Source organism: Cyphomyrmex costatus, unplaced genomic scaffold, assembly GCF_001594065.2.
Source record: "Cyphomyrmex costatus isolate MS0001 unplaced genomic scaffold, Ccosl1.0 scaffold652, whole genome shotgun sequence".
NCBI lineage: Eukaryota > Metazoa > Arthropoda > Insecta > Hymenoptera > Formicidae > Cyphomyrmex > Cyphomyrmex costatus.
In genome coordinates, this window is record NW_017280214.1 from 7468 (window position 1) to 24142 (window position 16675).

At 34.2% G+C, this 16675-nt stretch overlaps 1 protein-coding gene across 1 annotated transcript; it reads right to left on the reverse strand.

Annotated features, from left to right (window-relative positions):
• Positions 1-6078: 6078 nt before the first annotated feature.
• On the reverse strand, positions 6079-16383 carry LOC108779966 (mastermind-like protein 3). The gene is made up of 16 exons (XM_018547541.1): positions 16188-16383; positions 13494-13591; positions 12966-13039; positions 12615-12882; positions 11610-12503; positions 11177-11525; positions 10959-11092; positions 10813-10893; positions 10564-10734; positions 10213-10488; positions 9923-10106; positions 9729-9800; positions 9189-9458; positions 7436-7609; positions 6914-7291; positions 6079-6460 (listed from the first exon to the last, which is right to left on the reverse strand). The coding sequence occupies exons 1-16, from the start codon at positions 16381-16383 to the stop codon at positions 6213-6215; spliced, it is 3867 nt and encodes a 1288-aa protein (XP_018403043.1). The 3' UTR covers positions 6079-6212.
• Between the last annotated feature and the right edge of the window lie 292 nt (positions 16384-16675).

Consider the following 16675-nt stretch of genomic DNA (forward strand, 5'->3'; position numbering starts at 1 on the left):
TTTTTTTCTGCATAAATATACTACTTTATTTATTCCCTATTGGTGCTACCTAAGTATTTTTTGTTAAGAATTTTAAAGCATTAATTGTATTATTTGTATTTAAATTTAATTTTTATTAAAGTTTCTTAATCTTGTAATATTTTTATAAATTTTATATATTCTTAATATATTAATTTTTATATTTTCAATATATTTATAATACTTACTTAATTGTTGTTTTTATTTTATGAAAGACATATTGCAACGTTTTTTTTACATAAAAGTTTTTATAGAAAATATTTAATAATGTTAATATAAGTTAAATAATAATAAAAATAAAAATTGTAATTGATTCTACTTTAATTTTTACGAATTTATTAATTTTTACAATTTATAAATTTAAAGAAATTTGCGGGAATGGATGATAAATGTCGGACCAATCACAAACCGGGGAGAAGGTGGCCAGACTCTTATTGGAGGGTCACTATTACATCATGGCCTATGCGACTATTGCAGACGAGACTTTAGATCTCTCTCTCTCTCTCTCTCTCTCTCTCGTGAAGATCGAGTAAACAAATCGGCCAATGACAGTCGAACAATTAAAAACGGATCATAATTTTGATTATAATTGGGCGCGTTCAGCGGATTCAACAGTTGAATGAGCGCTCGTTGTTATTGGAGTATTCTTTTAGATCATCCAATCAGAATTTTAGATCTAGAAGATTGCACCAATAACATTGAGCGCTCACTCAACTATTGAATCCGTTGAATGTACCCATTGGCTGCGTTTAGCAGACTCAACACTTTTGCAACCGTTTTATGATTCGTTTCGCTGATTGGATTATAATTTTAGATCTAAAGGAATAGTCCTACCTCAGTAAAGAATCATAAAACAGGGCTGCGTTCAGAAATTACATCTAGGTAATTCTAGGCTATAGTTTACGTTACGTATATTATATCAAAAATGCACCCAAGAGTATCTGAGTGTAATTTCTGAACGCACCCCTGTTGTAAAACTGTTGAGTCTGCTGAACGCGACCATTGATCGATTTGCGAGACCTTACGATTACAACCAATCTTCAGTGCGCGCTGAATTCAATTTTCAAGACTAAAAATTGAATTCAGCGCGCACTGAAGATTTAGCTTGACGTTGACCGTTTATACTTGGTCTAATATATAATTGTTGTAATATATTTAATATTTATTTCCTTTCCTAAGATTTTCTCCATTATGCATAGAGCCTGAAATTATCATGCATAATTGAATTGCTTTACAATTTTAAAGAAACATCTGGCAGATATTAGACTATTTTTAAAACATTTTAGGTTTAATATCTGTTTACGTTGCCTGTAATAAATACGAGAGAAATAAATCGGGCATTGAAAAGAGAAAGTGAAGATATTGAATACAAAAAGTGCAAGTAACAGACCTCTAATTAAATCATAAATAAATCAAGTTTGTAAATCACTTAATCTTACAACCAAATATATATTGTACAAATGATATCGAGTTATTTCGAATGGCGTGACGAGGATAATAATTGCAATTCCTTATATTTATTTGTGACATTTCTTTCTCGACTTCACGTAATATAATATTCAGTAACTTTATTTACAAGTCATCGACCCATAATGCATAGACTAAATGTACTTTTAGCGCTTGCTCGGGAATCGATTTATTTACAAAAACGTGTTTTCGAGTTACGGAACAATTTTTATGTCCGCAAATGTGATCCGACAAGTGTCTCATTCGCAAATACGTTTCATTTAATGAAAGTAGAAGTGTAATCACTGCAATTGTGTCTTATAAAAAGATCGAATGTTGAATGTTCCTTTACGCATCTCGTACAATTTCTCTGCTTCTGTTCTTCCACCAAATATTGGTAAACAAGCTTCGTCGTCATCCAAGAAACGCGAAGCTAAATGTATATATACGATACGCTGCTGAAAACGTAATAATACTTCGTCTCGAAAGAATAGAAATCGCTACCACCAAGCCGACAAACATTATATTCGTCGAAGAAACGCGGATTCACACGAGTCTCTACGTTTTGTTACGCTAGGACGATCAACTTTTCCAATCTTTTCTTTATCGTTCGAATATAATTTTTAAAAATAAAATATGAAATATTTTTTAAATAATAAAATAAAATTGCAAATTAGACCAGATTATGTAAAACACAATTCAGTGAAAGCCGTAACGTAGCGATTTTGAATCGCAGTCATATCATTCAAAATCGATACAAGACGGTCTCGATCGTTCTAGTGTTGGAACATCTAACGACAACGTTAAGAATTCCTCGTTAAAAACTGTTTGCTCCATTTTGTATCGTGCTTCTCTATCGACACATACGCTGCCCATCTGAAAGAACATCACCTCTCGAAGCTAATTTCATTAAAGTTATTTACAATCTGCAAAAAAAAAATCAAATTTAAAAAATACAAACTCAAACACTGAACAATATAAAACAATATCTTCACGTAATGCCTACACAACTATACAGTTTTACATTCAAAGCTCGATCGGCTTGCTCACATCAACTGAATGTAGCGCGTGATGGACAGCAAACATATTAAGAAACCAATTTTTACACATAATACACGTTTACTGCTTTTATGTCTATACATTCGATACCTCTCGCTTCCTTTTTTCACGTACAGCAAAATAACATTAGCATAGCAATCGGAAATTCTAATCTCTCTTCTTTCGCAGATACTTGCATGTAGATATCATGGTTGAATAATTTTTAAATTCTTTTTACCCTTCATTCTAATGCACTTTGTATACTCATGGACGCTTGAAGTAAACTTACGGTGATAAATCAATCCAAGATATAGAGTCTGAAAGATAGTCTTTGATACATTCGCTAGATGAGAAAATGCTCGATAAACGAAAATGCTCGTTCGCTCGCTTGCTCGCTCTCGTTGTAAGCATACAAGTTTGTACCATATAACTCCCTCGATCATATGAACGCGATAAGTATATTTAACATAACGTTAGAGTCTCATGAGCAGTTTTTTTGCATTTTTGAATTTTTTTTTATTATAATGTATATATATAAAATATGCGTGTTCCACTATACATATCTCATATATATATATTTCATTATATTAAATATATTTATATACACTACTCGCATTAATTAAAGCATCACCTCTCACACCTTCGAAAAATTGATAAACTTTAAATGAGTGTAACTTCTACAAAAATAGTAAAAATGAGACTTTCAAAAAAGCATTTTGTAGCTTGAAATCTCTACTTTCGAAGCTTATAATTGAAATTTTAATATGACTGATACTTTACGGAGTTATACGTCAAAGGGACCATTTTTAATTCAATGTTGAATAACTCGGTGAAAAAAAATCGTTAAATAAAACGTTAAATAAAAAAGCAAATTAAAGGTAAAGATTCACTCTTTCCAATGCTGCAAACCGCATTTTCGTGTAATTTTTATCTCATGCCATAGACCTTTGTAAAGTTTGTAAAAAATTTTTAGATTTGACGGATATCCATTTGTGTCCGTATAACTCCGTAAAGTATCAGTCATATTGAAATTTAAATTATAAAACTTCGAAAGTAGAGATTTCAAACTACAAAATACTTGTTTGAAAGTCTCATTTTGACTATTTTTGTAGAAGTTACACTCATTTAAAGTTTACCAATTTTTCGAAGGTGTGAGAGGTGATGCTTTAATTAATGCGAGTAGTGTATATCTAATTGATATATGTAGATAATTTACATATTAATGTATCGGTTAAGAATCTAGTCCATTGTGAAATAAGTGTTAGAAATAGAATTTATATGTGTGTGTTTTAAAGATGAGTTGTATCTTTTATAAAATACTGTCATATTATAAAGAATAATTTCTCATCATCAGAGAATGTATCAGATAACAAACGTACAAAAAAGACTTACTTGTCTCTTGTGTTTATATAAATAAAGTATTCAGAGAGAGATCGGCTAGTTACCAAAAGCGTCCCGTTTTACGTATGTGTTGATTAACTTTGGGAGAGAGAGAGAGAGAGAGAGAGAGAGAGAGAGAGAGAGAGAGCCAGATCTAATAGCAAAAGTAAACGTGTAAATGCGAATTAATGTACCACTGATGCAAATAATATTTACGATATATCTACATATATAGTCTACTATTAGGACGTTTTTCGTAATTGCATGTTTTACGCAACCTGAGTTTATAATTTTATTTGTGTGTGTGTGCTTGCGCGCAAGCACAAAATAAATACAAAAATTAAGTTTGTGTTTTTCGTCTGAGATTTAAAATATATGAATTTACTTCGTATTCCTATATAAATCCCCATACAATTGTATATGTATGCAATCATATGCACTAAAGTAAACTATCAATGTAATCAATATTTAAAAGTTAGACTAGGTAACTCATTTATGTAAATGTTAAGCAATAAAAAATAAAGATAAATACATTTTGATATAAAATTCTAATGTTTTGTTTTGTTTTTTATGCAAATACTTGTTTTTTACGTAAATTATTTTGGTTCTCAAGCTATAATTAAAAGTATGAAGAGTTTATAATTCATTGCATTCTTAACGTACAAAAAAAAAAAAATGCAATTATTTGCACATGAGACTCTAATGCATAGTTAAACAGTAAAAAATATTATTTTCTTCCAAAATGTAAGATGAGATAAACTTATAACAGAAGTCATCGTTTTAAAACTGGTCCGATATACATACATATCCTCTTTTCGTGTAGAAATTATAATTTTGAAATGAATAATTAAATGAAAAGCAAATGCATGACATAGCAACAATATTAATGTCGATCAATATTTTCAAAATTATTTCGTTCAAAAAATATGATCCTTTATTAACTGGTGGAATGTTCTCATTTTCTTTAATTAATGTTCTGTGAACGACTTTTCTATATATCTTCCGAGTTTCTTTATTAAGAAAGTTCGTTCTATATATCACACTTTCGACCATGACAATAACTTTGCACTCTCATGCGCTCTTCTACACACGAGAAGTATATATTATATATTTATTTTTATGTTTGACTTGTGATGTCACATACTCATTTTATTTCGTACGCTTTTCGTGTTAATAAGATCGCATTGTTTGCAGAAATACGAATAGAATATTAAATACACCACCACTCTCTGTGTAAGTAATTGTAATCAGATGCTAGAGCTTGCAATTCAAAAGTTTGAGGAGTTTGCGTATTATTTGCCTAAGGGTTTTTGCAAGTCCCATTATAAATAAGCAAGCGCGATGTACTTCATAAATAATACCACATTAAATGTATCGATTATCTACTTCTTATTGCTGTCGTTGGCAACAACAATACATTTTTGTATTTGACACACGCATACACACACGCATGCACGCACACATAGTATTGTAGACTATATTTTTATGCTTGTGCTGACAGTAATAAAAACATCATTTTACTTTGTTCCAAATTTAAGGAATAACGTAATCGTGCAATAGTTAGTACTTATGAAGTAGTAAAATATAATCACAATATATTGTATAGCCTCGTGTGATATCTATAACTAACGAGGAAAAAAAAGATTAGAACAGATATGTTCTGAATAAAAACATATTGAAATTACTTGCTCAAGTCACCAGATAATTTTCATTCTTGTTAAATAACAAAGCATAGAGTACATAAGAAACTTGCAGTTCTATCTTAGGCAAATAGATCTTATCGATGATGTCATTTAGAAAGTACGCACTGAAGCTCTAACAGCTTGTCACATAATCAACAAAAAAAATTTTCACTTTTTTCAGTCTTATAAATGATACGTCGTTTTTGTAGAAAGCTGTATTCATTTCCTCCTCCTAACGCTTCGTTCTATATCATATACTATTCTGTACATTTGTAGTTTCTAAATAACATTCCGCGAAACTTGGAAAAATGGCTTCACAAACGATATCAAGAACCTTTTTTGATAAAAGAAAGATCTTTTGAAAAATAAATATCATTTAACTGATTAATTGACTCTATTCCTAATCGAAACACATGGCAATACTTCGATAAACCTTTTGTCGATACGAAGACTTGATAAAAAGACCTATGTAGGCGAGCACCAATTTAACGACGTGTATTCAGCAACTTCCGTGTAGATATTACACAAGTGCTTCGAACATAAAGGAGAATATACAAAGAATACCTATTCTCCGCTCAGTAGTAGCGTTACCAGTGTAATTTCGTGCTTGTAAAACTGAAACGTAATTTGAATCAGGTGTTATGCACTTTAGTTATGCACTATAGTTGATGCATGTTGAAGTCTCTCGAGCTCTTCTAATGACAAGACGTTCGTTTGTGCAAGCTCTGGAAGCTTGCCAGCCCGAGCTTGTGCGAGAAGCTCTGGACTGAACCATCGCGCAAGTTGATTAGATGTTGGTGAAAGATCACCTCCGTTACTACCCACAAATCCGAGGCCTGGTGAAGGTTGACGACCGACCGCCATGTTCAACTGCTGCGATCGCATAGTTTGTCCATCTGCACATATAATTCAGTATTGTAATAAAATATCGTTTTAAAAAAACCAAGGCAAATATTATCGCTATTTAGATATATGCAAATTAATTACAAGAAACGAGAATAATCTGCCGATTTTATTTACATATTTTACAACTATAGCATTATTTTCTAGCGTAAAGCATTTCAATGTAGTTAATAATTGTTTACTTAGTTTAATCCAAAGGAGGATAAATGATGTCATGATAAAATTAAATGTAGGAGAGCTGAGAGAATAGTTTATTTTTCCGATTTCTGAACACCATTGCATACAATTTGATTTGGAAAGGAAAAAACACCTGAAAATTAATGTAAATAGGATAAAGAGGGAATTTTAGTAAATATTGATGTTGATAAGTAGAAGTTGGAGATCGTTCGATTTGTTAAAAATTATTTCAAAACATTCGTAGTTAGTATATTTCATCAAATCATTACCTGTGCGATTAGAATTGTAGTTTTGGCTCATGACAAGTTGCATAGGCGTATTTATAGTCCTCTGTGATGGTTGTTGCATGTTAACAGTTCCGTGCGGTGGTGGCTGTTGCATATTAGCGAGATGCGTTGGGACTTGCTGTGTCTTCATCTGGGTATTCATAGGATTTGATCTCTGATTCATAATCGAGTTCTGCGCTATATTATATTGTGGAGCATTATGATGCGGTAACGAAGTTGCCATTGTGTGCTTAGATCGTGCTGGATTGCCGTAAACATTCGGCACTGTTCTATGTTGTTGTTGAAATTCTGCATTTCCCGTATTATATTGGAACTGATTGCTGTTAGTATTGCTATTATTACCTTTAACTATAGGTCGGCCTGAAATTAGAAATGCAACATTAAAAGTAGTTAACAGGTACACCATATTGCTGATCATAAAAAAACTGTTTGGACGATACTTACGAAAATAAATAAAAAAAATTCTCTACAATATTTTTATAAAATATTTAAAGAAATACTAACCTGGATGTTGTTTAAGAGATGGATTCGACCATGTCGATTGAATGGGTTGCGATCGCAATGCAGTATGTCGAGACAGAGCTCCCTGTGCAAGTAATTGAACTGCAGCTGATTGCATTTGTTGCATCTGAGAAGCCTGTGTTTGCGTAGACAGTTTGGGTGGCTCATTGCTGCTTCCTACATACAGATATACAATTTTATAATGATAAACTTCTTGATTTTATAATTGAACATTTGATATAAATACAAATGTTAATGCTTTCTTAATGTTAATGTTTTCCTTTTTTTAAAAAAAATGTAACGTCTAGCAGTATAAACAATTAATAATTTTATCAAAGTTAAATGCTTAAATTTGTGTTATTTTTTAATAAAATTTACACACACACGCGCGCGCGCGCGCGCGCACGCACAAATAAATATATATACATACACACCTCGTAAATTAATTAAATTTTTATTAAATATTATTCATTGAAGTTCTCCATTCTACCATTTTTCTACTAATTTCTATCAATTATCTCATAATCATCTTTTTATATATTATAATTACACAAAATTATACTTTGTGTGAGAGAATATAGTATTATATTGTGAAAACTGTATTGTAAATGCAATATTATTAATTGCAATTGTAATAATTTCATAAGAACAATGATTAATACAACTGTTGTTAAACATTTATTTGTATTACATTTATTTTCTATAATAGCGCATGCAATTTTGGCAAGCATAAAGATTAAGCAGAAATATGGCAATTAAGAAAATGAAAATAGTAAATTCACTATATATATATATATTGATAAAAAGATGCAACAATAGGAGAAAGTGTGAGCGAGTGTAAAAAAAGAAAAGTTAAAGCAGATGAGATAGGATCAATAAAGCTTTTTATTATAAAAAAAACTATTTTAACATTCTATTCCAAAATGTAATAAATCTATGTTAAGAAATGAAGAGTTTACTTCATAAAGTGCATTTTTTAATTACATATAAAATAAAAATCATATTTCAAAATATGTCATATTAAACCTTTTAAACCACGCCGCGGACATTAAACGAAGAAACAAAACAGCTGCTTTTCATTATAACGCAAAAATAAAAAGAAAAATATAACTTTAAACAACAATTAAGAATTTGCTATTTTATGAAATATTAATGTGCACTTTATCAAACTCCTCATCGACGTAACAGCACAATTAGACATCTTCACTGGTTGTGAGTAAAGTAACATTTTGCAAATCAACGTTCTTTATCTCGTCTGATGATGTAGATGCGGTCACTTTATTTTCGTCTACCAACATTTCTAATTCAGACGATTTTTTTAGCGTCTCATCAAGCGAACCACAACCATTATTGTTGGTATCGTTATCATCTACTACATCAGATTTTATTGTTTTTGTATCGTCGTTTGCATTTTCATTAACATCAAGGAAAACATTTTCCTTCGTTGTGTTAATTTTTGAATTATTTTCTGTATCTTTTTTTTGCTGTAATGCGCACAAATATTTGGTCTTTAATGCCGATTCTTCCGCATCAAAAGTGGTATTGTTATTTAGATGATTAGCTATAGCAGAATGCATAAAAATCATTTTAAGTGTCTCATTTTGCACCTGATTGACAGAATTAGAAAATTTAGTGAGATTAATAGAAGCCGCGGTATGTATTGAATGATTATTTTGAGACATGCGAGAATTAATATTTCCATTAATTGCATGAATAATAGAAGAGGTCGTTTCTACTTGGCAGAATTGATTCACACCGTCAGGTTCCTTATCAGCAGTCATTTTGCGTAAAACGGAGGTTGGAGTGAAAGCGAGCGGACTCGCTGTTTGCTTAGCTGGTGAATTAACGGGACTCGATGTGCGCTGCTGCTGAACTTGCTGTTGTTGCTGCTGCTGTTGTTGATCCTGTCGCTTACGGAAATTCTCACGCTGCTCCTCCAACTTCTTCTTGATTAAAGCACTTTGCATTATAGACTGAGTATGCATAACAATCTCCCTTGGCGATGGTACTCTATGCGGTATCACTGCTACAACAATAATTTATAATATTAAATTTTATAAATATTTTTTTCAATTTCAATAATCGTAATATAATAATACATAATTTAAATTTAAAAAATTACTTAATCAATTATATTAATATATTATTATTAAAAATTAGTATAAGTATTATACTATTATTATTATGTAGCATTTTTCTCATGTAAATAAAAATATTTATGTATATAAAAGATAAAAAATTATAATATACAATAAAAAATTACAAAATACAGAGCTTAATGTATTTATTATATTACCTGGATGTTGCACTGTTAAAGTACTAGGATTAGTTGTTAAATTTGGTGATATTATCGGAGGTGGACAATAAGCTGCATTCCGTATATAATAGAAAATCGTTCAATTTAATAAAGATTCAAGTTTCAGGATTTTTAATTAGCCTTTAGATGATGAAACAAAGATTTAAGGATTATTAGAATGTAAAATTTCTTACCGTTATTCATAGGAGATGGAATTCTCTGCTGTTGTTGCTGATATAGCATTTGTTGTAGAATGTGCTCTTGAGGGATAGGAGCAGCAGAATGAGGATGCGGACTTATCGTACGAGGTGTGGTACCACCATACATTTTTAAAATGTTCGCCAGTACTTCTCGGTGACGATGCTGCATTGCAGGATTCTGTCAAAGATACAATTCATATAATTAAAGATTTTTTTTTTACTATACCTATAGCACACACGCACACGTATGTGTAAGTTATTACAAATAATCATAAATAACTGACATTCAACTGTTGTATTAGATGTTGCCTAGTGATCTCCCCTTGTTGTAAACCTTGAATAATTGCTTGAGCTTCCGGTCGTTGCAAAAGCTCTTGACTCGATGGGACATTATTTATCATCATTTGCATCTCCGCCGGCACTGGACTGACACCTAACATCCGCTGATTACCCATCATCATCGATAGCATATCAGAATGTCGTTGTTGTTGTTGCTGCTGCTTTTGTTGCTGCTGCTGCTGCTGCTGATGATGTTGTTGTTGTTGTTGTTGTTGTTGCTGCTGTTGATATTACATATTTATTTGTCAAAATTAATTGCATTAATCACTAAACAAAGAATGATATATGTGTGATACCTGTATTTGCAAAACTTTCATTAAATTCTCATGTTGCATCTGAACCTGATGGGGATGTTGAGTAGGACCAAGGGGACCGACGTGATTAAATGTTGTAGTATGAATTGATTCTGCAGGCGGTTGCTGATGTGGCATCGATGATTGTTGGGTTTTCAATTGTGAATTAAGTAACTGAGAAACAAAGAATGAAAGAGATGTAAATTATATGCGTCAATTAACTAGCAAAAAAAAAAATTAAATATAACTTACTTGCATTAATGTTACAGGTTGTTTATGGGTGATAGGTCCGTTAGCTGCAGGCACAGCTTGTCCTCCAGTCACTTGAGCAAGCTAAATGAGAATTATGTTAAAACATTTTGTGAATAAAGTTAAATTATCGTATTAATTTGCCTTACCAGTTTCTTAAAAGCGGAGAGATCTTCAGTCTTATTTACACGGAGTGCATCAGTCGAAGTCGCAGGTGGAGGAGCACCACCTCGCATACGTGCTTCCAATTCTTCCAAACTATGGACAACTTTGCCACCAACTTCTAGAAAAAAAATGTATACCTATCATGTATCACTATAATCTGTTTATTCGATGACGATATTTATCTAAATGATGTCTATCTTACCCAAATCTTTGATAGAACAATTCTTCATCATAGGTATAGTATTACTCGCGTCACCCTGTCCATTTTGATTCGGTTTATTACCGCGATGTAACATTTCGAGTAACTTGACGCCATTTGTAGTTGTGTTAGCATTATTCGTCGTGTTGGCCGGAGAAATTGGTGCGAAATAGGTGTTGGATTCCGTTACCGATGGTATTTGAATATTTGGCTCGGTGATGTCATTCAATAAATTGTTCAGCAATTCATCTTGTATGGAAGTTCTACGACTATCCACCTGCTGAACTGGACTTTCTCTTTTAAACCATTGGCTGAATCGCGAACCAGTACCACTATTCGACCCAACTCCATTCTAAATAAAAAAAGAAATAAATTGTTTGACATACAGAAGCGAAATAATTTCGAATGTTCGAGATACAAATATTATATGACTTACTGTCAATAATCCAGAGACGCCAGGAAACGTATCAGATTTCAGGAACTCATCGAGATTAAAATCTGGATGCGAGCCCTCTTGATTCTGATTTGCGCCAGAGTTCTCACCCGATTCGGAAGTCGGCTCGGTACTCTCACTGACGTCATTCTCTTTATTCTGAATGATAGATTGCTCAGTTTGTTCAGTAATTGGAGAATGTGGCGCCGGTACAGCATTTATAGGTTGATCCATGACATTTGGTGTGCTGCGTCCTTTAGGGCCCGCCGAGTTCTCATTCGATTTGTCTTCTTTCTCTGTGGCATTTCTCTTGCCCCGTTTCTTTTGTGCGGCAGTTTGTTTCTTACTTTTGGTATTACCACTGCTCACTACCTTTTCCTCCGGAATATCCTCAAAGCCTCTGAGCTCAATTGTATCATGCTGCGACGTAGGTCCCGAGCTGAACCATTCTGGTTCGTCCGAATCGCGATTGTCACTGTAAGTTCGTCGACGATCGTTACTGAATCTCTTTTCGCGTCCGCGATCCTTATCACGTTCCATTTGGTGATTATTTCGTTCATTTCGTTCCACTCCTCTGTCGCCACGATCGCGCTCTCTCTCGCCACGATCTCCATAATCTCGGCCGAATGATCTCCGCTCAAACCTCTCGTCTCGCTCACGCAGATTGTCGCGATCGCGTTCCCTTTCCCGCATATCACGATCTCTGTCCCGTTCTTTCCCGTCACGATTATCTCTGTTATCACGATCACGCAGAGAGCCACCAGCAGCCGTGCTTGATCTAAAACCATAATCTGCACGGTCAGAATCGATTTTTTCATTTTCCGCTCTAAAGTCCCATATATCCCGTGTCAAAATCCTGCCGCTACCGATTCGACGAACAGGTTCACGATGACTGACCTGTAAAGTATTTCGTAATTATGTTTATAAACAGAATACAAAGCGATATAAATATGAAGATGGATAGAAACGCATGATAAAAAAGAAACTGATTGTGAAATGACTGCGTACTTCCGGTTTGCCAATCGGACTCTCCGGACGCCGGTTTGGAGGCTGATTTACGTTAACAAAACATCCCGAATTAAAACTTCTCCGTTGGGGACTTAAAACAATGCCGTCTTGCTCTTTACGTATTCGGTCTCGTGGATCGCCATTATTACGTCGCTTGCTATGATTCTCAGTGATTTGATCACCACGTCCAGTTCTTTCTTCTTTCGGGGGTGTATCGCTACGCTTTCTATCTGAATGCCAACGTTCAGGATCCCAAACACCTCTTGAGCTGCAAAAGGAATAAAGTAACAATTACCAGAATTAACAAGATAAATATCGATATCTCGATAACTCCAAACATTCATAACTTACTTGTTATAAGCGATATCTAGGAATGTAGGCCTACGTCTAGATAATCGCAAATTTTTTATCAACATCAGATCCTCCTGGAAAAAAAAAAAACAAAATATAAAATATATGACACACTCACGCACATGATATGCACTCACATACAGGGTAAAAATTAATAGTTGAACTTTTTATCATAGGAAATGAATATTTCTTTCATTCACTCACTCACTCACTCACTCTGTCTCTCTCTCTCTCTCTCACGCACACACGCACGCACACACATGGTGTCTTAAACCAGCAGTACATGAAGCTTTTCTTGCTGGATTATTTACATTTGATAAATTACTAGAAATTCTGCATTCTGTGTGTGATGCAATTCTAGTAATTTACTAAAACGGAAGCAATTCAGCAGGAAAACAGACATTGTTGTACCACAGATGCTCTTTGCAGTTATAACTGAAAATTCATCTTCCACGATAAAAAGCTGATTTATTTTTATTTTTGGCATATTATTTTGAAAAATTTCAACACTTCCAAAGTAATATTTACCCGAGAATATTGAAACTGTGGTCTAGAACGGCCTACTTCCACGATTGAAGCGTCAGTCACCTCACCAGCCACCGACATTGAAATAATGGCTTCATCTCCTGTAAAATAAAATTAAAAAAAAAAAAACAATATAAAGTAATTGCAATATGAGAAAAATATGGCTCGGGCAGCTTCATTGAGCTGCAAATCTCATAAAAGTGTAATAATGACGATCTACCGAGAATTCTAACTGCACACTCTTATAAATGCGATCAGAGAAAAACTGGCGCAACGCGGTTGTACTTACGGAAGGTCACTCGCTTTAGAGAATTGACAGATTTGTTTTTTCGGAACCAACGGCAAGATCTGGTTTGCATAACCAGGATATCCAAGAAAGGTGACCCAGTCGGGCCGACTAGCGGTCGTTTCCGCGGTCGGCGATACCAATTCGAACCGATAAATCGTTCGACGGCGACGAGTCTCATTGTATAATTACGTTCGTTTTACCTCGAATAAGCCAACTGCGAGAAAGCCTTTATCTGTTCTATCCTATCTAACTGTTCGTGAGGTTTCCTCGCGCAACGACTGTCTCCGGCAAATGTAAACAAACAGGTGAAGGGCAAATGAGGGTCAATAAATTCCCAAGATAAAGTTCCGTCACGAATACGTTGTTCCGTAAGTCATTAGAAAGTGAGATTATTCCCCACACACGCACACAAACGGTTTGTCTCTAAAAATTCCGTTCTTCAAGAATTAATAAAAAAAAAACCTCCAGCAAGATCTAACATATTGGAATCTTATCTTTCTTTCCCTTTTTTCTTGATGAAACGATTCTAAGTACACTCGCGTTTAAAGCAAAGCAGCTTGGGAAAACAAATTCCTGTTTTTCTCGTGTTTCTTCGCAAAGAGGAAAACTGTTAAGTGTCCGACTTTTTGAATATATGAAGTTTTAGAATCGCATATTTCCGTTATTGAAATAATTATATATTTGACTTTATATGTTATCAGTTTTCTACGTATCCTGTTCTAAGTACACTCGCACAACTTGGTATAGAAGCAATATATGTAAACCGTCCTGTAAGTATCGAAATACAGACTGAACTCGAATCGTCCTCAGACAAGATAGCTCTGTTACAGACCAATCAAAGCCTTCCTGAGAAAATCCTAGATAAGGGAGCGTGTGATTGGCCACACAGGACTGATTTAAATGTAACTGATTCTTGTTAGGGAAATTTTCAAAAATTATGATTATCCTATAACAAGAAATATACATAAATTCGCACAAATAGACACAGTGTAATCAGATCTCATAAAATAATGCATCCTATTAGATATTAAAATACACGTGAAAAAATATTCTTTATTTAATCTAGGAATTTATTTATATCTTCTTTGCCTTACATCCTCTGTGGTACCTTAAAGAAAAAAATGGTGAAATTCTGATAATTCAATAAAGTATTTACTGAGGATGGATAAATAGGCTGAGCAGAAGAACATAAATGATGAAAAATCCAATAATAATGCCACAAGTCCTAGAAGATAAACATGTTAAACAAAGGCGAAGAAAGACAATCCCCATTTACATACATCTTAAAAATAAATTTAAAAAAACAAACGAAGAAAAAATTAAGGATTTAGTAAAATAAAACAAGCTGAGACTTGTGTGTGTTGATTCAGTTTTAACTTGCATAGAGTAATCTCTCTCCGTAAATTAGTCTATATTTACATGGGCTGCTTTCCTTTTAGGAAACACAATCGACATAAGTGTCATTCTATCCTTTGTTGTTCAATGAATAACAAAAATAAAACATTTATATTGGTTGTATCCTAAAAGGAATCGAGCAGTTTGAAAATAGATCGCTTTGTAGATTAAAGTAAGTAATTTTAGTCTTCTGCAGCAATATTTCAGCAAGCGAGTGAACATAGAAGCACAAAAATGTATTCCTTCAAATTCACGTTGATTTCTACCTCACAGGAATCAACATTTTATTATGTTTGAATTTTCTTCTTTTTCACCATTTTCAACATCAAGAACCATTTAACAAATATTAAGTCTGTTTTCTGTGACTAGTGTTTTGGAACTTAAAAAAGCAAGATAAGTAGATATCTGTTCGAAATGTATTTGTCAAAAGCGTGAAAGAGAGTTCTACTGCAGGAACAGGAAACAGACCAATTGATTGACTAACGAGAGAAAGAAATATGTCCATTTCCATCAATATATATATATAGATTAATTTTAATTTCGATTTAACTTACTCTTTATCCTTTGTCTAATTCTTAGAACTAGAACAAGATAAAAAATTAAACCAAGATCACAGTCAATCTAGGCTACATTTCTCCTCCAGAGAAAATATTTTACACAAAGTCTGTTTTTTTTTTTAACTAAATTTCTCACACACAATTTATCTCTTTTTTCCCTCCTCTAACATAAAAGAATAAGGGGAAAGATGAAAGAAATGTTCAACTAAAAAGAACAAGTACACATTATACATGTATTATATATTTTCTAAGAGTAAAATGATCTTCGAAGAGGATAACGTTTTAGAATGCAGTTCTATTGGCAAAGTCAGACGAGAGAAAGAAAGAGACTAGACTTATCACAAACGAGCGAGGTTATCTGCCGTGTATCTTTGGATTTCCAGCATCGCCTCTGAAACGAGAGGAGATGCCGGAACGGAGAAAGAAAATAAATTGTCGATCAATCTCGACTCATACCTTCTTCCTTCTTCGTGGCCGCCGTCGCAGCCGCCGTTACCGCCGTCGTCGTCGTCGTCGTCGTCGTTATCGGTGGCGTCGTCGCGGTCGACGCCGTTGTCGCCGTTGTTGTTGTTATCGTCGGGGTGATCGTCACCGTCGGCGGTAGCGGTGGCGGTGGCTGCTGCTTGTCACTTGTCACAGACTCGACGGACATCGCGTCGTCGATCAACGTCGGTCCTTCGTCGACCGCTGGAAGGGGTCCTGGATGGAGTGTCCTGCGCGGATACCGGTGTTCCCGTGTCTCTCCTGTGCGATTCGCTATCTGCCTCGAGATGCGATCTCTCTACGCTCTCGTACACCATACACGAGAGCGGTGGCACCGTATAACACACCCACACACAGCGCCACACGCAAAAATGTCCGCACGGCCGCGCGTCACACACACACACACACACACACACTGCGCGCGCGCGCGCGCTCGCACACGCCACGGAACGCGCGCGATC